This window comes from Balaenoptera acutorostrata, chromosome 10 (genome assembly GCF_949987535.1).
Source record: "Balaenoptera acutorostrata chromosome 10, mBalAcu1.1, whole genome shotgun sequence".
Classification (NCBI taxonomy): Eukaryota; Metazoa; Chordata; class Mammalia; order Artiodactyla; family Balaenopteridae; genus Balaenoptera; species Balaenoptera acutorostrata.
The window spans coordinates 41,452,466-41,479,433 of NC_080073.1; the positions used below are offsets into that span (position 1 = coordinate 41,452,466).

Genomic DNA, 26,968 nt, shown 5'->3' on the forward strand with positions numbered 1-26,968 from the left:
GCTGTCAGCCCTGGGTGACAGTGACTGGGGGCCAGCAGGAGGAGAGATGGCCTGGAGAAGCCTGGGCCAAAGCCAGCTTGGGTGCCCATGGAGCTTGGGTACAAGTTCAGGGAGCAGCCGAGGTGACAACTGGAGACAGGGAAAGGCTGGGGCCCTCCTCCTGCATGGGTCCAGTGGGGTGCTGATGACCCAGCAAACTTGAGCTTCTCTAGGCTTAGACAGGGGCCTCTCTCAGGCCCTTTCTGCCGGGCTGGGTCCCGACCCCCCAGGGACTGGCCCATGGTTCCTAGACCTCCTCCTGAGGTAAGACCAAGAACACCCCCATGGCTCCCAGCTCCTCCCCTCCTGGAATAAGTGCCCAGTTCAGACCACAGGAAGCCACACACTGCTTCCTTTTCCTTTTTTTTTTTTTTTTTTCCTGTTTTGTCCTCCCAGCCCCAGCCCTGAGTGGGCAACTGTCCAACAACCTGCCTCTTGGTCCGCTTGTCAACCCTTATGTCCACAGGTCCAACCCTCGGGTCCCCAATCACATGACTGTCTCCCATTCCTCCTGCAATAGGACAGGTGGCCTCTCCGGTGCAGAGGCCTCCTCATCCAGCCCCGAGCAGGAGCCGTTGAGGAACCCATCGTCCTTAGGAGCGGCCACGGCAGGTGGTGTGGTCTGAACGGCTGGGGACCCTGGCTTGGTGTGGCTGGGCAGCTGGGGGTGGCCATTGGCTGTGGCAGCAGGCAGCAGGCGGGGGCTGAGGGGCAGGCCAAGTCCCATGCGGGGCCCTACGTTGGTCACACTTGTGTGAGACACCATTGGACCGTAGCTGTAGCTGCTGCTCCCGCTGCGTGCCTTGCGCTTGAAGTCCAGTGCCAATGTCCAGCGGCTCCAGGATTTCTTGATCTCAGCCTGTACCTGGGATGGCAGGAGGAGGGTGGGTGGTCAGGTGTGCCCCTAACCCCTCTGCCACATGTCCCCAACCCCAGCGGTGCCCCCATCCCTGCCCCTGCAACACTCAGCACTGAATGTAAACAGAGGCACAGGCTATTGCTGGAAAATTTCAAGGCCAAGAATAATCCCGTCATTCTCAGAACATGGTGCCTGGCTGCAGGCAGTTGACACACCCAGAATCTAGAAAGCTCAAATGACCCCAAGGGTGGATGAGTGTTCAATCCGGATGACAGACGATTCAACCGTGGGGTTGGGAAGATACTTGGCTTTGCCCACAAATCCTAGCGCATCCTCAGCCTGAATCATCTGGAAAGACTTCTCTCTGCCTTCAGAACGTCCTCAGGGATGTTCTTGGAGGAACAGAGTAAGAACCAGGCAGAAGAATGAAGGGACAGGACTCGGGAACCCCCTGGCACTTCTTTTACATTTTTTAATTTAAAATTTTTTTTTTATTTTTGGCTGCGCCGTGCGGCTTGTGGGATCCTAGTTCCCCGACCAGGGATCGAACCCGGGACCCCTGCAATGGAAGCACGGAGTCCTAACCACCGGACCACCAGGGAATTCCACCCACCCTCCCCCGGCACTTCTGCGTCCTTCCTGCCTTTCCCCAGCGTGGCCCACCGCTTACCTCGCCGTTGCAGAAACAGTATATGATGGCGACAAAAAATCCCTGTGGAGAGAGGGTACTGGGTCAGGGCCCAGAGCTGCATCTGGAGAGGGTGGAAGCAGCCTCCCCAACCTCACCCGCCCCTCACCCTCAGACAGGGCTGCGCACCTGGAAGGAGTTGAAGAGCATCTCGTAGTGCATCTGGACTTGCCAGAGCGTCCCTGAGACCTCGGTGTATGGCGTGGCCATGAAGACGATGTAGTGGACGCCAAAGAGCGGCATGAGCACCAGTGTGGATTTGAGCAGCTTCCTGGGCCAGCGGGGCAGGGGCGTCAGGGTGGAGCCACTTCCCCCTCGACAGGCGCTGTGTACCCCGACCTGCCAACCCCAGGCTCCAAAAGCCACTAAAAGGCCCGAGGCTCTGGCAGCCAGTGGGGGAGCCCAGTGCACCTGAGCCAATGGCACTTTGTTTTCTCAGCAAAGTGTTAACAGGACCCCTTGATTCTGAGGTGTCCCAGAGTGGACCACAAGGTATGTCGCCCTGTCCCAGGGCCCTTTGCACCTGCTGGTCCCTCTGCAGGCACTCCCCCACTCCCCCGTGGCCTTACCTCGGTATCCCAAGGTCCCTCCTCCGGTTTCAGTCAAGCTTCCGCCTTCTCAAGGCCACCCACTGCCCACCTGTCTCTCAGACTCCCTACGACCAGCTCTCTCAGGAGAAGTCTGGGTTTGTCCTGCCCTCACAGACCCCAGCTCTAGTGCAGGGCCTAGCACCAAGAGGCCCAGCCTGGCTTTGGGGGTGCCCCCAGAAGCCAGGCAAGATCCCATCGCTGCTGGCAGGGCCAGCCAGGGAGTCAGGAGCTGAGTCCTTCCTTGAGACAGGCTCATTCTTGGAGCCTCTGTCTGCTTTTGTACATGGTGCTGGGGTTGGATGACCCCTGAACTCTGAGGAGCCTGGGCATGGTGGGTGTGGCTCACCGGTACTGCTGCCGCGTGTCACACCGGCCAGCGTTTGTCTCCCGCAGCTTGGTGGCGAGGACCCGGACAATGTTGATGAAGAGGATGAAGTTGAGCTGTGGGAGTGAGGGAGGGCTGTGTCTCGAGGCCACACCCTAGCAGAGAGGGGCAAGGACTCTGGGACCCATGACCCTGCTCAGGCTCTGCTCTGCCACTGTGTCTCCAGGTGGCTCCTTAGGCCCTTGGTTTCCCCATGTGGACTGGGGTGGGGATCAGCTGCTTCTTGGGCCTTGTGGCTCCAACCCTGGGGTCCAGGGAAGCCTCTATAGGTCCCTGTCAGGGGCTGGTCACTGGGACCCATGATCCATACCCCGACCCAGCTCTGTGGCCACCCCTGCTTACCACAATGGAGGCCAAGATGGGCACCTGGATGATCCACTTCTTGTTCCCGGAGCTCAAGTCCCAGCACCTGGGGGAGGTTGAGGCATCAGTCCCCACGTGCTGCCGTTCCCAACCTAAGCCTTCCCACAGGGAGGCTCCAGAGCTGGTCTGCTCCGACATTAGCTGTCCCCCAACCCCACCAAGAGCACAGGACAGGGGAGTGTCATATATGGCCAGGCCTGAGGCCATCCTCAGAGGTCCCTTTTGAAGTAGCCTCCGCTGACCCTGAGCGGGTACCCAGCTTGAAGATGAACTGAAAACTCCTGAAACTGGGCCACTCAGGGCCAGGGTACAGGAGGTGCCCCTCGTATGCTCTACAGAGAAAGAGGGTAGCAGGGGTGTTTCTGGCCTGTGTCAGAGCCTCCTGCCCACTTCTCCACCTGGACCTACCCGGTGTTTGCCAGGGTGGCTCTCACACTGACCCACACAGCCACGAAGATGGCGGGCAGACCTGTGGGCACAGAAGGAGACAGTGTGTGAGGGACTGTCCATGATGTCTCTCTCCTCAGCCCACCTTGCCAGTCTCATTCCCCTCATCCCTAGTGACCCGCAGCTTAGCCTACCATTGTCCCTGACCCCCCTCACCTTGGGCACATGGGCTAATTGGTGACAGAGCCCTACTCTTGCATGTGCTGCCCTGCTGTCCGCACAGCCTCCCCTCAGGGCTCCAGCCCTCAGGACCCTGTTCAGCCCTCTGTCCTCATCTTGGTTCTGCATCTTGTACCACACATGCATTCCTGCTGGGCACTTGGTGAATAAGGTATCACTAATTTATCCACACCCAGTCCACTCTGCCCTCCCCTCCCCTAAAGGGTGCTGCTCTGGGCTGGGGGTTCCCTGTGAGGGAGGGAGCTTATCATCACAGGTTTTCTATTCCAGCACTGCCACCCTTTAAAAAGTCCTAGCCCCATGGATGAGGCTGGATAGGGTGTGCTGTTGTTCCAGGCTGGATAAAGGGCTACAGGGAAATCTCAGTGTGCCCAGGCCCAAGCCAACTCAGATGGTACATGGTACCTCTGAGTGAGTTTTGCCTCTAGGAAGGAGCCCAAATCCCCACCCTCTGCCCCCACACACTTCATTCTAGGCCCAGGGTACCCTTGGGAAGGGCAGGGCATGACCTGGGTTTATGCAAGGAAAAGAGCTGTGACATTCCTGTGCCACAAAGTTCTCTGTGTTCCCCTATCTGTGTGCTTCCCGCCCACACTGATACCCTCTAGCCCCAGAGCCCACATCAGCCTGCAACTCTGGGGCTTGCCACGGATGAGGTCAAGGTCAGAGTGTCCACCAAGGGGCAGGGAGGCTATGGTTGTTGATGTGAGGGCCTCTAGGTGCTGAGTGCAGGGAGGGCTCCAGCCACCCAGCCTACCCCTCTGCAGTCTGGCCAGTTGCCCCGGAGCCTGGCCAAGCTCTGGAGCTGCCAACAATAATGGACAATTATTGGTAACTCGATCCCACAGCCCGTTGGAGGAGGAGTGCAGAACCCCAGCAACCCATTCTGCAGAGGAGCTGCTGAAGCCTAGATGATGCTAGAGCCAGGGCCTGCAGTTCTGGGCCATGGACCCTGTGGGCAGGGTGGCAGAAGCATGGACAGCTCCACGCAGCGTGGGGACTGGTGGAGACGTGGGGCTCACGGTGGAGGGAGGGTTCCAGATCCCAACTCCAGCCCCAGCAGTGGTGATACACTGGTGAGAATAGCTGCTTTCCAACTCCAGCCCCAGGCTGACCTCTGACCCAAGATCCACTCTGATCCTGAGTGGAATCCTGACCTGAGAGTCCCCCCCTCCCTCTCGTGGGCTGAGCCTCAACCCCGGGTGAACCTGCCTCCAGGTGAGCCCCAACTCCAGGCTGAGACAACCCCAAGTGAACCCTAACCCTTGGCCAAGCCCTGTTCCCTGAGCTTGCGGGGGGGAGGGGCAGTCAGTCACAGAAGGCTCACCACCTGCTGCCCCACATCCGGCACAGGATACGCTGTATGGGTGCCTTCCCCTCAGTGGCACTCTCTGACCCTGCCGCCCATGGTCCCACCCTGCTTGCACTTCACTGCCTGCGTGCCTGCGTACCCCAGCCGAAGATCGTGAAGCCCCAGAGGTACTTCTTCTCTGAGAAGAAGGCCATGAAGATGAGACTGTGCAGGTACAGCCCCTCCACCAGAATCCAGTAGTAGTTGGTAGCCAGGAAGTAAAGGAAGAAGGTCACAGTCACCCGGCAGCCCACCTAGGAGACCAGCTGGTGTTAGCCAGAAAGCAGGGTCTGCATCTGGGGAGGGCTGGGCTGGGCTGAGGGATGGGCAGTGGAAGGGGGTGCTGGTAAGATACGACAGGTGCTAGTCAAGCTGGTGAGGAAGGGACAGGCTCTACCGAGGGCAGGGGCTGAGGGGGTGTGTGTGGAGGCGATGTTGCCCAGGCAGGAGGGCACTGACGACGGGGGTGGGGGGTCAAGGTGAAGAGGTGGGGTGACTGGGGGTCCTGGGCCGAGGCAGGAGTGTTGATGAAAGTGCCGGGAGGGGGAACACTCACAAAGCTCTGGGCAACAGGGCCTGGAAGCAGGGCTGAGAGGTGCAATGGACGCAGAGAGGTGTGTGTGAGTGGCCTGAAGCGCGTGGCTGCAGGAGACTGGCGGGGGCGAGGGCAGAGGCGCCGCAGGGTGGGTGGGGCTCCCGCGAAGCCATTGGGGGCGAGAGGCCCCGGGCGGGCGCGGGCCGCCGGAGGGGGCACTCACGTAGCCGGCGGCGGCGGCGGGCGGCGGCGGTGCCTGGGCGATGGCGCGCAGCTCTTCCTCCGTGAGGCGCTCAGCCTCATCAAGCGTGGCGCCGGAGTAGAGCACCGCGTCCTTGACGAAGATGCTCACGGCGCGAAGCATGAAGGACAGGAACAGGTGCATGTGGATGTAGTTGCGTGTGCAGTGCAGCCTCCTGCGGAGCGCGCGACAAAACCGTGGGTGGGGGCACGGGGACGCGCAGCGGGAGGGCACGAGGCCGGGCTTGGTGTGTAGGGTTACAGTGAGGGGAAGAGAGACATCATGCCTCCGCCCCGTCCAACCACGCCCTTGGCCACGCCCACCGCCCCCACCTCGGCCCCTCCCCGACCACGTCCCCTCCCCACCCCAGACCCCCGCCCCACTCCTCGCTCCACCCACCTAAAGTAGGCCAGGATGAGGACAGCCACGGTGAGAGAGGCCAGCGAGACGGAGTAGCCCACGGTGTAGATCATGCCCAGGCGGTCAAACACCTCCTGTACAGGTGGGGAGCTACTGTCAGAGCCCTGGGACTGGGGTGAGCATCAGGTTAAGGGTCAGAGGCCACTTTAAGGTTGCTGGAGGAGTCAGGACTAGGTTCAGGGGTCAACAGTGGAGTGGGGTGGCCTTATACGGGTCAGGTTAGGGAGGGGGAATCCTCGCACCCGTTCACGAGTCTCATTGGTCAGGAACTTGACGCACTCGCTGTAGTTGGCCCATGTCCGGTTGTGCCCTGGCACCAGCTCCCAGCTGCCATTACGGTCACAGCGACGGTAGGCGTGGCCTGCAGGTCCGTGGGAGGGTTAGGGCAGGCAGAGAGGTCTGGAATCACTGAAGCCCTGAGCTCCAAGTCCTGACATCCCTGTGGTCCCCGCCCTACTCCAGCCTGCCTTACCTTTATGATTGAAGTCATAAATGTAGTCAGGACAGGGCATGGCCACCACCTCACCTGGTGCCCCCAGCGGCCAGCACAGGATGTGGTCCCACTCTGGCAGGCAGGGGTGCCCTGTGACCACAGAGATAGACAGAAAAGGTGGGGGACATCAGTCAGATCCATGGTTAGTGACCCAGAGGAATAAACACACCTGTGGTCTCTGGCTCCCTCAGGGATAGGTGTGCCCCAAGACTGGAGAACTCAGGCCTGGAGCATTCTGGAGAGAATGTATTGAGCCCTTACTCCCTACTGTGCCCTGCACCCACCTGGCCTCATAGAATTCCCTACAGACCCTCTATGCAGGTGCTGGTAATGGTCCTATTTTCTAGATTGGCTGGCGGAGGCCAAGAGAGGCAAGTGATTTGCCAAGGTCATACAGCCCAGGGCCCTGCCCTCCTCTGGTGCTCAGCCCCTAGCCAGACCTCTCTCTTTTCTCTCTGTTCTTGGTCCCACCTTCCAGGTGTCCCTAAAGAAGAGCAAGTTCCCAGACTAACTGTCCCTCAGCTGAGAATGTTTCCTATGTGCTCCTTGCCCAGGGACCATGGACTAGAGGAAGAAGGTCTAGTTTCCAGTGCCAGCTGGACTCCTGAAGAGCTGCCCACCTCATGCAGGTGTCTATCCTCTTTGCACTGCAGTTTCTTCATTGGGAAATTGGAATTGATATGCACTTCCACCACTATCCAAGACCCGCCCTGAGCACCTGCTATGAGACTCTGGTGACTACTTGTGGGGGTACATATAATCCCCCAAATCTAAATGCTAACTGTGGGATTCAAGGCAGGGCGACACATCCCACTTTGGGGCTCCAGCCTCACAGCAGAGATGCTAAGTGACCTTGGAGAGTCTCCAGCCTCTGAATCTTCCACTTTTCACCCCCAGCTCCCTTCTTTCCCCCTGCTGGGCTCCAACCACAGGACTCTCCAGCCACCCTGGAAGGTTGCCTTGATAGCTAGACCCACCCCAGCTTGGTGAAAGGCTCTCTGTCCTGGGCACCATATTCCCAGCCCCGCCTGGCCAGGCCCACAATTCCCTCTGATCCCTGGGGAGCCACAGGGTGACCACAGCCTCCCAGATGTGGCCCATCTGGAATCTGCTGCCCACCCAGCCGGTTCAAACTGGCCCTGTGGCTGCAGCCTGGGCTCTGCGTTTGTCTCTCCTTAACCTCCCTGAGGGACAATGCAGCCCGCATCTCCCTCCCTCTCTTCTCTTCTGCTCTCCTTGTCCCACTGTCTGGCCCCACCCCTTCACAGCCGCCCTTTTGTCCTGCTCTGTCTCTATGGCCAACCCCACTATGTGTCTTGATGCACCCTCCTCTGACACCCTGAGTCCCAGTCCCAGTGTGTGCCTCCTGGTCCCCTCTCTGTCTCTTCCTGCCTCTCTTTGTCTCTGGGTCTCTCCCAGCCTCTCCCTGCCCCTCTGTCTCCCGGGTTCTCTGTCATCTCTCTCCATGGGAGGGGCCACAGCCCTGGGTCCACCCCTGAGGTGTGCGGTCAAGTTCTCTGCCCACATCTCCTGGGGGCCCTAGTCCATCCAGCTTGCCTGCCCCCTCCACACTCTGCCCCCTCGGCTGAGTCTCCTCCTAGCACCTCCCCTTCTACAAGAGCCGAGGAGCATGAGCTCACATGAAGGCTGTTGAGCAGTGGGGCAAGTGGGTCCGAGTCGGTCTCAGGTGGATGCATGGAAGCACAGACGTACCTCGATGCCTGCTGCCAGCGGACACCTCCTTGTCCTCCTCAGACTCAGGGTAGAGCTTCCCAGATGCCTTCTCTTTCTTGGGCTTCCCTGATGTGGATGCAGATGCCCATCCTTTGTCTGATTCCATTATGTCAGCTGGAGAAATTAGGGCAGTTATGGCTGTCGACAGCACTACAGCAGAAGACCCAGGGTACCCTCCTGCCTCAGACTCCCCCTTTGTACAGTGGGGGTTGTCCCCTGCCCTGCTGACACCTAGGCTGATGACAGGTAGGGACGTGCTTTACAAACTGTAAAGTGCTTGCCAGGTGTAGAAGTAATCAGTCGGCATGGAGACTGTAAACAAGGGGTTCAAATGGTAACAAACACAATTCAGGTGTGGGATCAACTAGTGAGTGGGTTGAGCGGTAAATCTGGGCAGAAATGACTGACCCAGGAGTCATAGCCAAAGCCCACGCAGGAGGCGAAGGCCCCACCAGGGGGCGCATGGCAAAAGTAGACAGTAGTGGTGATGTCAACAGAGGTGAAACAGTGAAAATGAAGCCGGCCAGAGCGCTGTGTAGGTCGAGAAGCTGGTGGTGCGAAAGACAAGAGCAAGAGTGTGCAGTTGTCAAGGGAGGACAGATGAGCCCACCTACCCCATCCCCTGCCCTAGGATACCCGAGTAAGGGGTTCACAGCTTCCACAAGGGACCCTGGAGACTCTCCATCTGAGATGGGGCCTGGCCTTTCCCTCCACTGGAGAGATGCCTGAGGTCTCTCTTCCTTGCTGAAAGTCTTCCTCATTATCTAACCTTCAGCTACAGCCCAAGCCAGGGCCCCCTGGCCCTCCCATGTCGGGGTTTGTGGCCACAATGAGAAGCTGAGTGCAGACACCCTGGGCTGGGATAGAATGGCTGTGCCCATTTTCCTGCCTGCACCCTGGGGCATCAGTAGGGTGGGGGCAGCAGGATGAGGTAGAGTGGGAGGGGAAGGCCTCCATCGGGAACAAAGAGAGGTCAGAGGGAGGTGCCTCCGTGCTTCCACAACCAGGAAGACGGCTGGGTTCAGGACCCCCCCAGACCCTGATGTGACTGGGGCAGAGGATCAGGGAGCCACTGGTGGGGCCAATGTGGGCAGGGCTGTGACTGCAGAGACCATGTGAGTCCCTGTGAATGGGCGCAAAGTCTGTGGGCTCCAGGGTATGTCACTGTGTGCTTGCGTCCTGGGTGTGCATCAGCGTCCTCTCCCAGCGGTCTGGGGGCCAGCTCAGGGAGGAAGCTGCTCTTGCCTGCCAGTCAGGTGGGGTCTGGGCCTCTTCCAGGTTGAGATTAATCAGACAGAAGTCAGAGGCCTGGATGGTTGCTAATGAAGCTCCATTTCCACTTCCAGGAAATGGACTCAAGGAAGAGACCAGCTTGAGACTGGGGCAGGAGCTGTGAGGTCAGGTCAGTGCCCCTCCCAGCTTCACCGTGGCAGGGGTCCCATGGAGATGCTGTGTTGGTAGAAGGAAGCCTTCCTTCCCCATCAAGAACCCTTTACGGGACAGTGAGTGTGACTGACATAGAAGCCCATCCGTATCTCTCTATTCTCCTCCCCTGCCAGCCCCATTCTCCTGACCCTGGACACCTCTGCCTTGCCCTTTGCCCAGGGGGCCTGTTTCAAAGACCTATTCTTCCTTCTGGACCTGCACTGGATACCTCCTCCTCCTGCAGAAAGCTGTCCCAGCCCACTCCAGCGGGGTCTGGAGCCCTAGTCAGTGCTCCTGATCCTGGCGTGCCTGACTAGATCTAAGCCAGTTCGAGGTGATTCAGACAGTAGTTGCCTCCATAACCTCCTATCCCCACCCTGGGAGGGAAGGCTCAGTGCATCTCTGAGCCTGCTGACTTTAATCTCACCTGACTCACCCCATTTTTGGTCCTCACTTTGGCCTGGCCCACTTTACCTGGACCTACCCTCCCTTGGTGCCACTTGGTTCTGCATCCTGGGCTCCCACCTTCCTCTGGCCCCTCTGTCTCCTGACCTTGCCCCCAGACCCTCCTCCTTTGGCCCCGCCCCCACCTGGCCTCTGCAGGACTTCTTTGAGCCGCTTCTCACATTGGGCCTGGGCACGGTGCAGCAAGAAGATCTGCTCCTCTTTGGTCATGACGTCATCTGCATCCACCTACCAAGCCGAAGGTCAGATTGCAGGCAGGACTTCCCAGCAGAGCAGCAGACTCCACAACTATCCCAACCTCCTTGAGGGATTCCCCCCCTTTCCAAAGAATGCGGGAAATCTGCCTTATGTAGCTCCATTGTACAGACGGGAAGCCTCGGCTTCAAGGGGAAGGGCCTGCCCCACCATAGGGAGAAAAGGGGGAGGGGTGCTGTCCCCTGCTTGCCCGATAGTAACCCCATAGGCTGCAGCCACTGATATTCTCTGTCCAGTCTGTTCCCCAGGGGTACGTGGGAAAGGGATGGAATGTCCCAGGGTGGATCCTCACAGGATCCTGGCTGTCTATTGGGGACCTGGGTGGAGAGGGGGTGGATAAGGGGTGGTGAACTCTGGGGAAACAAATGGGGCCTGGATTCCTTCAAGTCCTAGTGCCCTCGGGACCTTGGGAGTCACCAATTTCCATCCTGGCCCTCTCCCCAGTCAGTGCTTTCCCCGTGAATGGAGAGTGCCTCAGCTCCTCCCACCCTTGAGGTCCCAAGAGGGAGAGGATGGAGAAATTGCTGGCAAGTGGTCTGGGTTGGGCGGGGCACTCCTGTGCAGGCTGTGGGTGGGAGTCACCCACATCCATTGCTTATCTGGACGTTTCCCTACATCCAAGTAGACCCTGTGTTCTGATGATGTGGACAGGCCTTTGCTCCTGCTGTTCCCTCTGCCTGGAATGTCCTTCCTTTCTTTCCTTCCAGCACGTACACCCTGGATACCGGCTGCCACCCACGAGTGTTCACTGGCATCATTTTAAGGAAGAGAGCAGGAACATCATGGAGGTGGGGGTGAGATGGGACTCACCCTGAGCCTCTGTTTCCCTGACTTAGGGTTGGAAGGAAGTCAGAGGGGAAAGGCAGCATCCTGCCCTGGGAACAACTCAGTGTGCCCAAGCCCAGCCACTCCCATGAGTGGGACCCACAAGAGGTTAATGCAGCCCCTCAGACCCCACCTTCACCCCCAAGTCAGGGCCGTGTCCCCGCAGACCCCCAGGACAGAGCCTGGTTCCCTTAGACCTTCAACAGGCAGAGCTGCATCCCCTCAGACGTCCCCTGTCAGGGCCGGGTCCCTTCAGTCTGAGCGGAGCTTTGGAGGGTGGGAGAGCCCAGAGGAGGCAGGGGAGGGAGGTGGAGGTGGGGGGAAGGGGCGGGCCCCAGCATGCGGGGGCGGCCGGCCGGGAGGGTCAGGGAGCCCGCTGCAGGGAGAAGTTAATTGACCGAGTCTCTCGGTGGCAGCAGCAAGGGCTTCTAGGGCCAAGGAGTCTCCAGTTGGCTCGGCTGGGCTTGGGTTCTGCTGGTTTCACTTAGCAGAGGCGCGTGCGCGTCTTTGCGTGTGCACGTGTGAGTGGCGGCACAGCCTTGAGTGGCCGCGCACAAACACTGTCTGGCTGGTGTGTGCACTCGTGTGTGCCCCTGTCTCTGTATATTCTCACGTGGGGATCGTCCAGCATGCACATTTGGGACGTGAGCCTGAGGTGTCTGTGAACATGCATGTGTACCTATGTTTCTGGGCAAAGGTCCGCATGTGTGTGTCTGCGAGTGTGTGATACGGTTGCTCATTAGCCTGCATGTCTGTGGGTGTCCGTGCTTTCGCGGATCACTGGCGTCTGAATTGGACCCTCAGATCTCAGCTGGACCCAATGCCCAGGAAGGGCTGGAGAGATTCCCACGTGCTTGCTGCTGGCCCCTACAGCTCCTCTAATTTCCCCCACCCGCAACTAAGGCTGAGCAGGCTGGGGCAGAAGTAGCGCTGGGGAGATGGGGCTTGAGGGAGGACAACTCGGGCTTTCCCTAATCCAGGGGGCTCCAAGACTAACCTGAAATTCTCTTTGTGCCTCTGGCATTGGGGATCCAAGCTGCTGAGGGGTCTGATCCCTGTGTAGCTGCCCTGCCCATCCCACCCCCACTACAGCACCCTTTCACCTCCATTTCCATTATTGCAACTAGTACCTCTGTCAGTAACCACCACCACCACGACCAACACAACCACGCCGCCCACCGCCAATACCACCGATACCACCAGCAGTGGCAGCAGCACCATTACCACCATGAGCACTAACTACTATTACCATCGGTATACCCACCATCATCACCATCACAACTGGTAGAACATCATTACCATCACCACCACCAGTGCTATTTCCACCAGCACAATTACCACCGTGACCATCACCACCACCTCCAGTGTTACCACCAGCATTGCCATCACCGTCCCCACCAGCACCATTACCACCAAAGGCAACATCAGCACCATCACTGCCACCAGTCCCATAACCACTGTCAGTACCACCTTTCCTATCATCTTATCCTTACTCCCTCAGCATGCCCCCTTCCCCACCACCCCTTCTCCTTCTGCCCACCTTCGTCTCTTTCAAGATGAACAGATAATCACCAGATTTTTTTCCAGCTGAGGAAAAGCTCCTGAGTGGCTGACAGGCTTCCACCAGTCCCCAAAGTCTGGTACACCAGCCCTCCTGATAGACAGACTAGCCCACTGATGTGACCCACTGAGGGTTACGGCTGATGGCCTAGACTAAAGGCAGGCAGCCATGGGTTGAAAACTGCCCATTTGGCAGACTGACTAACAGACAGGTGTGCAGCTGGGTGACGACCAGGAACTGACCCACACACCCTCTCACAGGCCCAAGGCATCTGCTCAGCCGCCACCTACTGCTGCTGCTGCACGCTGTGGCCCAGAGGAGGCACATCCTCTCTTCTGGAGTCTCATTTCCTGGTGGGTCTGGGAATGCCCAGGAGAGGGGAAGGCATGTGCTTCAGGCACCAGATAGCCCCCAGACTCCTTCACCCACAGGGACCGTGGCACCACCTCTGGCCCCCCTGGACTGTATGACCCATTTCTCTGTCACCCAATTATGGCAGAACTGCCACTGCAGCAAGAAGAATTCAAGCCAAGGAGCCAAGAAAGCACTTTCCCAAGGAGTGGAGGGCAGCTCTACAGCAAGAGCGTCCCCACTTGTTTTAGAGCACAGCTCCCCTGCCTGGAGTTCGTCCATCACCTCTCCCTCCAGCTGCACCCTCTCCTCATCTAAGGAGATTCTGCCACCAGCACCGGAACTTGAATCCTGCCTCCACCACTGACTGGCTTTGTATCTTTGGCAAAGCTGTTTAACCCTTGTGCCTCAGTCTCCCACGTGTAAAATCAGGATAATAATAGGGCTGTTGTGAGGGTTAAATGAGGTCCTGTATGAAAAGCTTGGGCAGGGGTGGGGCCCACAAAAAGCTGGTTGCTATTATTACCACTGGGTCAGCAGCAGCACCAAGTCATGGCTCCCCGCCTCCGGCTATGGGCCACCGTACTGCAGGGCACATGGGTGCCCCCGGGCTCAGGACCCAGACAGGCAGGGGGAGACTGTCTGAGTAGATGACTGAGACCAGGGGCCCACAGTGAGGGGCAGGTGGGTGGTGGGACTCCAAGGAGGATTGGGAGCAGGGAGTACAGGAGGGCCTGCAGGTGAGGTGTGCCTGACAAGCTTTTGGGGTGAAAGGACACCCCAATAACTCCCTGCATTTCTCGATCCACCCTGGACTCACACTAAGGTTCAGGGTCACTGCCAGACCCCCATACTTGGGCTTAAGGGGCAGGAGGGCCCCTCCTCTGCCTCTGCCCTGAGTGAGGTCTTTTCTAATGGAGTGATGCAGAAAATGCTGATAGCTTTGATTCTCCTCCTGGCCTGGCCACTCCATCCGCTGCGCCTTCCCCGACCAGCCCTTTTCCCCCTGCAGAGTTCAGTTCTTCCTGGCCTAGCTCCTGGTAAGGAGGACTCACTCAGACTTGTATCATTTTAGATCCAGAGAGTCTGTGCATCTCGGGTCTCACGGATGAGGACTGAGGGACCTGGAGCTGGGTCATGGCCAAGGGTCAGTTAGTCCATACCCACCACTGATAGGGTCACCTAGCCCTGGTGCCAGGTGCTCCGAACCCCTCTTCCTCCCACACCCCTCCTATGGTCTTGGGTTAGGGCTGACTTCCCCTGACCTAACCATTGTAGGGCTTGGCCGTAGCACTCTCCCCATGTCCAACCCTCTAACACGGAACCTTCCTGTGTACACACATGTGCATGATCTGCAGTTTGTGAATATGCAGGGAGAGAAGTGGCCTGGGAGCCTAGGGCTGGTATTTGTGGGGCTACAGGCAGGGTGAGATGGGGGCTGGAAGCCAGTATGTTATCTACAAACATAGAAGCTGCTGTCTCAGGGAGAAAGTAATGTGTGGTCAAGAAGCCCGGATGTGTTTCTCATTTCCTGAGTTCAGAAGCTCAAAGGAAGAGAAAAGCCATCTGCTCAGTACCCCTCCCGCCAGGGGGCAAGCAGCTCCTTCTAACTCAGCTCCCAGGGAGACCCCACTGAGAATGGTGTTGGAGCTGTGGATGGCAGTGACGGTGGCAGTGGGGGTGGAGGTGAAGACAGTGAGTGGGGCAATGTCAAGGCTAGTGATGGTGGTGGAGGTGTGATGGTGACAGTGGTGGTGGAGAGTCAGTTTCGTGCCACTGACCAAATGAGGGCCACTCCTCTCAGTTCCTCTCCTAACTGCCAAATTCCACACACTTGCTGTCTGTGATCCCAGACATGCCTACATTCTCCTCCTCTGGGCAAAACAAAGGAGGAAATACAAGGGATCCTTCTTCAGCTGCTGACACCTCTGTCTCTGGGAAAAAGGCTCCTTCTACCACATGGTGTCAGCCTCAGGATGCCCTCTTGGGTCATCTCATCCATCGCTCTGACTGGGGTCGGCCTGCTCCCCCAGGGGAAGGCAGCTGCTGGCTTCTTGGTCACCTCTGGAGAAAGCAGATCTACCAACATTCATCCCTGGATGTGACCAGTGTCTCCCACCCCATGAGAGCCCCTCTACATGTTGGCACCAGCCATAGCCCCTGGAGCTTTAACCACATCTCCTTCAACATCCCCATCTTACAAATGAGGCCACTGAGGCGAGAGTACAGTTAGAAAGAAGAGGGCCAGGAATGGAGGAGCTAAGGTCTGCTTGATACTGAAGCAGCAACCCCAGAGGAAGGGAAAGAAAGGAGGAAGCACCCCGCCACATGGATCCTCTAGTGCCAGCCTCAATACCAGTTTGCCACAGAGTTCTTCTGGATTGTATCTTTCACTGTGTCAAGCAAGAGCCTCTTTGCAGAGCACCTAAGGCAGCTTCCACAAAGGTAATTCAGGAATGGAGGTAGACGTAGAGGTGATCAGGTGGTGATGGCGTTGGTGACGGCAGCTTGTGCTCAGCTCTAACTGGGCAGAGGACAGTTGCACCCTCGTATTAGGAGGAAGGAGAGTTTGTACCTTCAGAAAAGCCAGAAGGAGAAAACCCTGGCTAACAGGAGACCCCCTCGTGACCTCCTGGCCTTCCTGCCCCTCTTCTCCAGGTTCCACTACTGGGACCTGTGCTGGCACCCCTCGATGTCTCCCATGCCAGCTGGCTAGGGACTGCTCCCTGCCCTTGCTGCCTTCTGTCTGGCTGGCTGGCCTGAGCAGGCTGGGACGGGTTCCTTGCTGGGGACACTCCTGCCCCACCACGCCACGGCTGACAAGTGCTGACTTTTCCTCCCCTTCGCCTGGCCTTCCTGAACAGGCTGCCTGTGTTCGGGGCTGGGAGGGGCTGGGGGGAGGCACTGTGACGCCTCTCATCCTGGCCAGCGTGGAGGCATTCAGGGCAGGCAGTGGGATGGAGCCTGGGATGGCAGAGTTGGCTGCTAGGACCCTGTGGATCTTCATAAGTGGCCTCTACCTGGGCTTGGGGACCAAGGCCCAGAAGGATGGTATGACCTAACCTAACCATAACCTGGTCAGCAGAAGAGAATCCTACCAGGTCTCACCTCTGCACAAGGCAGGTCCCAGAGTTGGGGTTCTGAAAGGTTTGGAGGTTTCTGATGTCTTTGAGAATCTGAGCAAAACTTTGCACCTCCTCCCAGTCACACTATATTTTGCAGACAATTTCAGGCATCTGCAAACCCCCCACTCCACCCTTTCTTTTTCCGGGGGGCTCTCTGAAAGAGCTGCCTTCCTGATGTGGTGGCCAGACCAGGGAGTGTCCCCAGAAGGCCCACAACAGGAATCTGGGGGAGGCCTCTTGATGCCTCATTACAACATTCCGAAGAAAACCCAAGTTCCCGGGAGGGCTCAGCCCCCCTCCTCCTGCTCTGTCCACAGGCAGCTCCCAGAGCTGGGGGTGGAGGGTGGAGGTGTTTAAGGGCAGGTGATATAAAAAGCTTCAACGAATCAATACAAAAAAGACAAATAACCCATAGAAAGATGGGTAATGGCTCTGAGCAAGCTCTTAGAAGATGGACACTAAGCCAATGTAAAAGTCCAAAAGCTCACTGGTAATTGGCAAATTAAAATGGCAAGAGACACCATGGCAAAGGTGAGGAAAAGAATCTTCAGGCTACCCTGTGAGACAGAGGGTGTGGGGAAGAGACCTCTTCCGTCATTCCTAGTGTTGAGTATAAACCCGCACAGGCTTTTTAGAGGGCAGTTTGGCCATATCTATTACAATAAAAAATATGCATGTTCTCAGACCCAGCAATGACAGAATCTACAAATATGCTACAGGGAAATGGTTACACGAGGACATGAGAGGGCACTTCAAGGAGCTTCCCTGCCACCGTCTGGAATCTCTCTCTCTCATACACACACACACACACACACACACACACACTCATACAAACACACATGAAACTATCTAAATGTACATTCCTAGGGACTGCTTAATGAATCTCAGGTTTTGGAACACTATGCAGCATTTAAAAAGATTTATATTTACTGACATGAAGATCTCCAAGACACACCTTTAAGTAGAAAAATGCATATGGCAGAGCCCTATATACAAACTGCTATCATTTACTAAAAGACAAATACAGGGGCTTCCCTGGTGGCGCAGTGGTTAGGAATCCGCCTGCCAATCAGGGGACATGGGTTCAAGCCCTGGTTGGGGAAGATCCCACATGCCACGGAGCAACTAAGCCTGTGCGCCACAACTACTGAGCCTTTGCTCTAGAGCCCACAAGCCACAACTACTGAGCCTGCGCTCTAGAGCCCGCGAGCCACAACTACTGAAGCCTGTGCACAGCAATGAACCCAATGCAGCCAAAGATAATAAATAAATAAAATAAATAAATTTATAAAAACAAACAAACAGCAAATGATAGAATACAACTATCTACTTTATATGTATACAGAAAGGTACCTGTTTGGAAATATACAGAAAAAGATCTGAGAGGACATCCCCCACCCACACTGTTTAAAATTGTTTTCTCTAGAATGGGGAATGGGTTTGGGAGTAATCAAGGATAACTTCTGTTTAATCTGTATTACTTGACTCTTTTATAAGAAAGAACATATTCAAGTATTAGTTATGAAATTAAAATAAGAAAATAAAAGTAAAATAACCAAAGGATTCTACTTAAAAAAAAAAAAAAAGAAAGAAAAGGAAGAAAAAGAAAACCTGAGTGGGACATAGGGATCTCCTGCCAGCACAAGCTCTCACCCTGCTTTGGAGGAAGAAGCTCAGTGCAGGAGTCTGAAGACTTGGGTTCAAATCCCACCTCTGCCACAGACTCACTGTGTGACCCTCAGGGCTCTTTCCCATAAAATGGGTGGATGAACAGATGGAATGAGAAAATATTTGTGACCGTTTCTAGGTCAGAATCTGGGGACGGCCACTGTTCAATACGTGTTTGTTCCTTCCTGTCTTTAAAAGTGAGCCCCTTGGCTGAGCCGTCCTTGGAGCCTGCTGAGAATGGTTCCCTGGGTCCCACCTACCACAATCTCTCCTGAGTCTGACCCTGAGGTCATATCTCTACACTCTAAGCCTCCCAACCCCACAATGCTGACCTTCAGCCTCTCCTACTGCAGTTTCTCCTTCACAAGCGTGCATGCTGAGGGTGTCCTTAGGATGAGGCATCCCCAAGGATAAGACCACCGCTTACCTCCCACTCACAATCTGTGGGCCCATCCCTTCCTCCAAACTTCACCCCACCTGACTCCCAACCTCACAGCTACTCTTTTCTGTAAGGCACAAGACGGACCAGCTAAGTCTGGCCACAGCCAGTGTCATCCCAGTGGGACACTTTTTTATCCTCCAACCATGGGGTCCCTCATGGAGGAAGATGTGAGCCTGGTCCTGGGGCCAGCTGGGCAGGCAGCATATAGGTTTGGTGACAGGGTCTATCAGCTGAGGGTAGAAGCAGTATCCCCTGGGTTTAGGAGAGGGAGCTGGCAGACTCTCAGTTTCTTGCTGGCTCCAGCTGAGGCCAGGGGGCCTACAGGGTGTTGGGTGACCCTCAGGCCACATCCTCTATCCCCGGAGCAACGGGAGGTTCATTGTGCTCACGGCCTGAGTGTCCAGCCATAGATGTCCCAACAAGGTCCCAGGGCAGACCCAGCCCTGGCATCCCTCCTCCTTTCCTACCCTCAGCCTTGGGCCAGGGCTAAGCTGGGCAAATTCTCTGCATGTGCCTCAGCTTCCCTGGAAATCAGTGTGGGTCCCTCATAGAGGCACAGGGCTTGGCACTGGTTGACATGCAACAAATAAAGGTCATATCAGTTGTGTGAAGGTCAGTTAAAGGGGACAATAACAGAACCTTTCTCAGAGGGTTGTTGGAAAGATTAAACTAGCTAATATTGTGAAGTGCTTAGAACAGTTTCTGGCAAGCAGACAGCACTACAGAAGCATTTATTAAATAAAAACAAGAAAACAATAGACCTGGATGCACATGTGATCACAAACACACACACACATGCATAACCATGCTCCTACAAGTCATGTGCAGACCACAGCCTCAGACATATGTGAGCTCACACAAGGTCTCAGACACTTGCACTTACGCAGACCCAGAGAATACCATGCTGAATCCCACAGAGCCCTGCTCGGACACACAGATATACTCACAGGTCACCCACGCCCATCACCCTGTCTATTCCTCTACAGTCACTTGCACACATGTGTGCACACAGACCACACTGGCTGGCTCTGCACAGTGGCTATGCTCACACACCCTGGAAGGGGCCCTGGGAAAGGTGAGCCTGGCCCGAGGGGAGGCTGGGGAAATGGCTCTGGGCCCTGGCATTCACCAGTGTTCGAAGCACCCCTGCACAGGGTGCTGATCGTCTCTGAACCTCAGTTTCCTTATCAACAAATCCTTGTATGGGGCGATGTCTCTGGCTTTGGGGTGCCATGCTGTGTAGGCACGGACAACAGTGAATGGGGTGTACTGAGGCCAGCAGAGGAGAGGAGAGCCTCAGATCAAGGGATTCTTAGGCAAATGTTTCTTTCTTGGTGTCTTTTTACAGATAGGGAAACTGAGGCGTGAAGAAGGATAGCCCAAGGTTACACAGGCATTGGCAGAGCTGGAGGAATCCAAGAGCTCCTGCCTTTCTGCCTGGGGCTCCGCCTGGATAGGGAGCTGGTCAGGGGAAGGGGCTGCCTGCCTGTGTCTCTAGATGGCAAATAGCCGCACCTGGGAGGTGAGGGGGAGGCAGCGGGGGCCTTGAAGTCAGACACAGGCAGACAGTCTCCTCAGCAATGGCTGATCCCCCAGGACAGGGCTGCTGTGGGATCTGACTGACTCCCCAGGAAATGGTCCCCAGACCCTGGCCCAGTCTGAGGAGGGTACTCGGCTCTTTGTCTCCAGCTCTTGGCCTCCGCCAGTCTCTCCCTATTTTTCTTTGCTATTCTTGGTCTATCTACTCCTCCTGCTCTGGGGAGCTCTCACCCCCATCTTCTTTGTCTCTGTCTCTCTCTTCTCTCTCTCTAACCTTATCTGTCGCTTCTTCTCTCTCTGGTCCCCTCTTGGCCTCTGCTCTCAGGAGGGTACAAATGTGGGTCTCCTCACTCACCGGAGCATGTTTCTCCTGTGGGAGTGTTCTGTGAGGTCAGTCTCCTTCAGGGGAGCTCCATCCCTCCTCCATGCCACACCATACCCGCCTCCCTGGGCAGACATCTTCCAGTCTGGGTGAAGCTGGGCATGAGTGCACGCATGTGTGTGTGCATGCGAAGGTGAGAGCTTGAGGGATCCTTAAATCCTACCCCCTGACCTCAGACCCACAGCCCTGTGTCCCAGATTGCAAACAAAACTTGCAGAAAACAGAGGACCCCAGAGCAAAGTCTGTGTGACCCTACATCAGGGCCAAAGCCTAATCTTCTGCTAGATCACACTGTCATCTTCCAGGGAGACACAGAGCAGTGATGCTCAGAGAAGCAGAAGATAGGAGATCCCTAACCACAGATTTCCAGACCTGGGACCCCAACCCAGTCTTCAGAAATAAGGAAATCTTAGGCATCTGGAACCCAGAGTCCAGACACCCCAGAGACAGCAGGCACCGAGGATCCCAGGCCAGAGGGGACCCCCACCCAAAGTTCAGGTTACTGGGAGAACTCAAGCCTCTGAGCCCTGGACACCTTCCCCCCCACCCCCAGCCCCCGCCCAGGGACCCCAGAGCAAGCCCGAAGCCTGTCCTGGACTTCGAGCGGGGGACTTACCAGCACGTATGCGGAGCTGAGCACTGGGCAGCACAGCAGGAGCGCCAGGCCGGGCGCGATCCGGGCGGCCCCCATCGCCACCGCCTAGGGCCCCGTCCCTCGGGGCAGCCGCCGCCGCCGGCCCTGGTGGTGGTGGTGGTGGGGTACAGAGCTGCGTCAGGCCGGGCTGCCCCGCCCACGCCAGGGCCTAGGGGACCCCGGAGGCCCGGCGGCCCGAGGCCCCGGGGCCCGGCGCGGGGCCCATGCGCTGAGGGCTAGGGAGCGAGCGCAAAGGAGAGAGAGGGAGGGAGGAAGGGAGGCAGCCGGGGGCCGGGCGGGCGGCGGGCGGGCGCCGAGAGCTGCGGAGCTGCCCGTCTGCCTCGGAGAGGAGAAATCACATCCATATGGCCGGGCCCCCCGCCCCCGGCCCGCCCCCCGCCCCCCTCTCCCCCCGCGCCGCCTTTTCTTTTCTTTTCTTTTTTTTTTTTCTTTTGGGGAACTGGGAGCTGTGGCTTTGCCCCACGCCCAGTGGGGGAGGGGTCGGGGGAGGGGTTGGGGTCGCGGTCTGCAGGGGGCGAACGGGCTGTTATTTTTAGCTCCGCGGCTAGCGCAAGTAGGGGGGCGGGGCGGGGGAACGCGTTTTGCGCAGCTCCGGGCGTGCAGCTTGGGTACTCGATCCCAACTTTGCAAAGACACTGAGCCCTTCGGCGATCGGGCCGCCAGCTCTTTGCCCCTCGGCCCCCTCTGATCCTCATCCCATCCGCGGCCGCCTCCGGCACTCCCTCCCCATCCTCGGCCGGAGCCCCGCCTGCGCCCGCGCCGCTAGAGCGCGCCTGCGGCCGGGACGCCCGGTCTCTCTGCCTGTCTGTCAGTCCGTCTCTAGCTCCCCCGGCCTTGGCCTCCGTTCTTCCAGCAGCCCCGAGCTCCGTTTCGGTCACTCCCTCGCTCCCTCCCTCCCCTCCCCCTGTTCTCTCTACGAAAACATTTGCAAGTTTCCAAAAAAGCCACGGAGCCGAGCGGCGCGGGGCTGGCGGCTCCACGGGGCTCCGAAGAGGCGCCGCTGACTGACACCGAGACAAACCAGCCCGCCCGCCCTGGTCAGGCCCGGAGTCACCCTACCCAACTCCAGCCCCCTCCCCTCGCCGCTGGCCCCCAAGCCCGACTTACTCCGAGCGCGCCGCCGCGGCCCCCGCCTAGCCATGGGTGTCGGGGATCCCCCGACAGCCTCCCCAGGACAGCGCCGCTTCCGCGGCCCCGGGGAGACTTCATGGAGCTCTTGGGATTCCCCCCTGGCCGGCCTGGCCTCCAGCGCCCCCCGCCCGGCCGCCTCTTGGAGCCGCCGCCCGCCGCGCGCGTCCCTCGCCTCGGCGTCTGCCGCTCCCCATCCCCCCAGCGGCCCGGGCGCCTCTTCCCTCCCCCGCGCCCTCCCTGGGCCTCTCCCGCCCCCGCCCCCCCTCCGTCTTCTCCGACGCGGTGTGGAGCGGCAGAGCGGAGCCCGCCGCCCCCTGCCCCGGGACATTTCTCTAGAGGCCGCGGCCCGGGGTCGCACAGCTGCGGGATGTGAGTGTGGAGGGGACGGGGCCCGGGGAGCTCTGACATCGGGGCCCGGGAACGTGGCCCGAGCCGCTCCCGCCGCTTCATTTTCCTCTCCGGGAAGGCACAGACGTTATTTTTTCTGATCGTCCGGCCCCGGCCGGTGAATAGGGGCCCTCAGCCGCGAAGCAGGCCCTCTTCACTGGAGGTACCCCGCGCGCCCCCGGCCGCAGCGCTGTCTGTCCGCCCGCGGGACTCCCGCTCAGGCTGGACCGGGATCCCCGGGGAGGCTGCTCTGCCGCCAGCCCCAGAGCCTGGCTCCGCCACCGCCCTCCTGCCCGCCCCGCCCTCGCCTGGACCCCCAGCCTCAGGAATCTCCCGAGTGGGTCGGTCTGCTGTGCCCCAGACCCGCCCCCGTCCCTGCCCGCGTCTCTGGGCTCACGTCCCTCTCTCTCCCTCCCCAGTCTCTCCCGGGTCCGGGTCTCTCCGAGTCTCTACCCATCCAGACGCCGGCCCGGCCTCTCTAGCTCCGCCCCTGACTCCACCCTGGGCGGCTAGAGGCCGCAAGACCTAGGGCTCAGCCGGGACCCCCACCGTGGGGTTCCACCTCCCTCTCCCACTCCTTCACACCCCCAAAAGCTCTTGGCCGGCTCTGGCCCACTGGGGACCCTCAACTTGGGAAAAGGGCGGGAGGAGACTTTGGGGGCAGAGGCCAGATGGGGGCGGGGCTTATGTGCTCCCGCCCGGGGTGGGGGTGGGTGGGATGCAGGAGTGCTCAGAGGAGAGGACCTCGGACCCCAAGCCTACGACCTCTAAGTATCAGGTGGGGAAGCTGAGGTGCAGGGAGGGCCTGGGGATGCCTGGAGCAAAGGGCTTTAAGGATGGTCAGGAGGAAGCTAATGCGACTGTCAGGGCCATAGGAAATATCTGGGCTAAGTGGCAACCCCAGCTCACCCACTTACCAATTGGGTATCCTGGACACGACGACTCTCCTGCTGTCTGAGCCTCAGTTTCCTCATCTGTAAAATGGGGAGCTGACCAGCTGATTCAAAGGGCACTTTTAACTTTACTGTTTCAGTGCCTCTGAGGATGGGTATCTCTTTGGGTTTCTGAGAGACCCATGGACTCTGGGGGCTCCCCAGGCTCAGCCTGTGGAAATTGAGCTCCTCAGAGCCCTCAAACCGGCCCCCTGTCTCAGGGATGACCCCTCTCTTCAAAGTGAATGAGTGCCCAAGCCCAAGCCCTAAGGCCACTGGAGTCCAGCTGCAGCCAACTTTCCTGGCAACCCAACCCCTCCTCCTGCTCAAACCCACCCATCTCCCAGACTGTACCCACAAGGGTCTTCTCCATACATTTCTATGGCCATACTCTCTTCCATGCCCTACTACCCTCAAGTTTCTTGTCCTGGTGTTTAGACTGCTGTTTGAGGCAGTTTCCTACAAAGGTGACTCTCCCCAACAGGCACTGTTGACTAGACTCCTGGTCTTCTTTCTGTGTTCACTGCGCTGCCTTTGCCTTTGTAGTTTCCTCAGCCAGGATCATACTTCTTAGCCTGGTGTAAAGGACATCCCTCTCTCCTTGTGTCTCCATCTCTTCCATTATTGGGGGAGGGGTGGCTGTGGTTTGGAGACTGCTCCCTATGGTGTGTGGGCTCTTGGGAACAGGGACAGAGGCTCAGGTGCCCAGAGCAGGCACCTAAAGAACACTCATGGTTCTTCAAAGAAGCTTTATGTCTCTGTTTCTAAGCAATTCGATTCCAAGTTTTATGATTTGATGACCCACACCCCTTGATGATAGGAAAAGAACATTCACGGAGGGACTGGAGGTACTGAGAGGTGAAACTAGGAGTTGATGGAGGAAGTCCTTCTCAGATCTGACACCAGCAAGCTTGAGATTGAGAAACAAACAATACCCTATGCTTGGGAGGACCAGGGTGGGCTGTGGATAGGGCTGCACAGAGGGATCATGGGCTCTGGGCCCCTTAAGGGTGTTTCCCTAGCCATAATTCATGTGCCTCACTCCAGAGTCTCCTGCTGGACATTCCACCACTGTGGGCGGGGCCACTGACCCCCTAAATCACCCCCAGGCCTCTGGTTAAAGTGCCACTATGGGGGTGGGGGTGTCACACATTAACTGGTAGCACCCCAGTGCCTGGCAGAGCACAGCCCACCCTTTTTGACAGGCAAGCCCCAGGGCCCCAGGGTCAGTTTCTGGTCAGTTTCAGGTCAGTTTCAATGGCGTTTAGAAAGTTCTGGTTGGGGGTGGGGAGTGGGAGTGAGTCCCTGTGGGGACTCCCCTCTTTGATCCCCAGGCTGGGGCCTAGGAGGAGGAGCCAAGGCTGTCACTGGAGCTCAGAACTGGAGCAGGGGCTGCACTCTGTTTCAGCAGCCTTAGGCTGACAGGCCTCTGCTGCCGCCACGGCCACCATGAGTAGGGCTCTGGCCAAGGTACACAGACCCTGGGGCCTGGGTGGGCACCAGACTCAAACAGGAAAAACAGAGGCTCTCTGAGACCTGCAGCCTGGCCTCACTCCCTCAGAAAATCCCTTGCCCGAGCCTGGAAGCTATCTGGTAAAATTAGCCCATAGACCCCGACCCTTCGTTCCCTCAGCCCTAGCCCCAAAGTCAGCCTGAATCCCAATCTCAGCCCTGATCCCAGAGTTAGCTTTACCCCCAGGTTGAGTCCTTTCCTTGTCTGATCTCTCACCCCTGGTTGAACCCTGACCCCAGGCTGAGCCCCCACCAAGCTTCAATCCCAGACCTCTTTCCAGGTTCCCAAGCCCCTCTGGAAGCTTTTCAAGACAAGGGGCTGGTAGGGGAGGGGATGGCCAGGCCATAAGTGAACCTAGGTGCCACTTTTACAGCCATTTCGGCTGCTCATAAACACCCCCCACCCGGATGAGTCACTGGAGGCTCCCAGACAGCTGGTCAAGCAGCCCCCTCCCCTTGCAGCAGGAAGCCTGGCTTTCTCACTTCTCAGGAAGGTGAATGGCGGGAAGCTGGGGACACAGGGGGCCAGACTGCCCTGTCCCAGGCAGGGAGCACTCCCGGGACAGGCGGCTGGGAGTGTGGGATTCCTGTCCCTTCTGCTCACATGGTCACAAGCCCCTGCTGCGGTAGCACCAGATCCATAGATATCTCCTAGTGGGCATACGTTGTCTGCCCTACAAGCACAGGTACACACACACTAACCCAACTGGGTGCCCCAGCCTCACCCCTTCCAGCTACACTCAGGTCTCAGGGCTCCCCTGAACCCCACTCACCTGGAGCCCACAGGACGTTCCAAATGGGACCTAGAGCCACAGAGTAGACTCAGATTGGCCATGGGGAGGCTGTGGATAGCCCTGAGCAGCTTCTGTGGTTCAGGCCTAAGCAAGGATGTTGCTGTTCGGGACAGGAAAAGGCCTGAGTCAGAGCTTTCACTTGAAGAGAAAAATTAATTATTTTTTACCAAACCCTGCACCAGCCTAGGACTTTGTCCCAGACCCCTGGTCAGGAAGCAGAGGCAGGTCCAAGTGTACCAGTGTTCAGGTGCCCTGGGCTGGGCCCTCCCTGCCGCTGTCCATGGGCTTGCCTGCCAGGTGCCCATGCCCGTTCAGTCCCTCAGGTGTGTGTGTACCTTAGTGGTCCTCTCCTTGCCCTGCCAAGACTTTCTCTGATTAGCTCTCCTTCTCTCTGTTCCTGTGTCCCTGCCTGCCCCTTCCAGCCTTTTCCACATCTCAGAAATTTCAGGCCACCACGAGGTATGAGCACAGCCCCTATGAGTGACTTCATTCAAGTGTTGGGCACCTGGAGCAATCAGATGGTGGATGAGGGTAGTTCAAACCCAGGTCACAAGCGGGAAAACTGAGGCTGAGAAGGCTTCCCCTCCAAGCACTGAGCACCCGGTGTCCCCCAGCTAGGAGAGATGGGGACCCTCGTCCACCCAGCCCTTGTCCTGATCCCTGCAGCCCCATAGCCACCCTCTCTCTATCAGACTCTTTACTTACTGGAACATGGGCTCCTGGTGTTTAACCAGCCAGGAAGCCCTGACTGGCTGCCCCCCTACCCCGGTTCCCCCCAGGCTCAGGGCCTGCTTACGTAGTTAGAGGTCACAGAGGCAGGGGATTGTAGACAGGATGACCTCTCTCTATGGTTCTGCAGAATGAGCTGTAGCAGAACCAGTGCTGGACCTGGACGCTAAGGGTGAGGACGTGGACAGATGGTGAGGAAGAGACCATGCAAGATCCTGGAACCTCACCTCAGGGCCCGGAGATCCTAGTTGGAGGCTGCCCTTCTGCCAGAGCCCAGTCTGAGCTGGTTTGAGTCTGGAAGTCCCAGGCTCAGCCTGATGAGGTGTAATGATTCACGTGGCAGCTGCCTCCCCACACATTCCAGCCACAGCCCCCAGTGCTTAGCATGTGAGGCGGCTGGCCTGGAACCACCCAGTGGCTGGGGCATGTTCCTAGGGCCCCCGCACTCAGGGGCGACCTCTCCCC

The 26,968-nt window shown here is 57.9% G+C and overlaps 1 protein-coding gene across 6 annotated transcripts; it reads right to left on the reverse strand.

Moving 5' to 3' along the window:
* Positions 1-421: 421 nt before the first annotated feature.
* PTH1R (parathyroid hormone 1 receptor) lies at positions 422-26,768 on the reverse strand. Of its 6 annotated transcripts, none has more exons than XM_057555810.1 (17): positions 26,731-26,766; positions 25,754-25,874; positions 23,454-23,510; positions 20,980-21,102; positions 10,341-10,443; positions 8,305-8,439; positions 6,571-6,681; positions 6,341-6,459; positions 6,078-6,172; positions 5,661-5,853; positions 5,003-5,156; positions 3,333-3,393; positions 2,904-2,970; positions 2,523-2,617; positions 1,716-1,857; positions 1,569-1,610; positions 422-904 (listed from the first exon to the last, which is right to left on the reverse strand). In XM_057555810.1, the coding sequence occupies exons 4-17, from the start codon at positions 21,052-21,054 to the stop codon at positions 527-529; spliced, it is 1,770 nt and encodes a 589-aa protein (XP_057411793.1). In that variant the 5' UTR covers positions 21,055-21,102; positions 23,454-23,510; positions 25,754-25,874; positions 26,731-26,766; the 3' UTR covers positions 422-526. The 6 variants fall into 6 exon arrangements, with proteins under 6 accessions (XP_057411793.1, XP_057411796.1, XP_057411799.1 ...); XM_057555815.1 differs by having other exon boundaries at positions 648-904; positions 1,716-1,853; positions 26,731-26,768; XM_057555813.1 differs by lacking the exon at positions 23,454-23,510.
* Between the last annotated feature and the right edge of the window lie 200 nt (positions 26,769-26,968).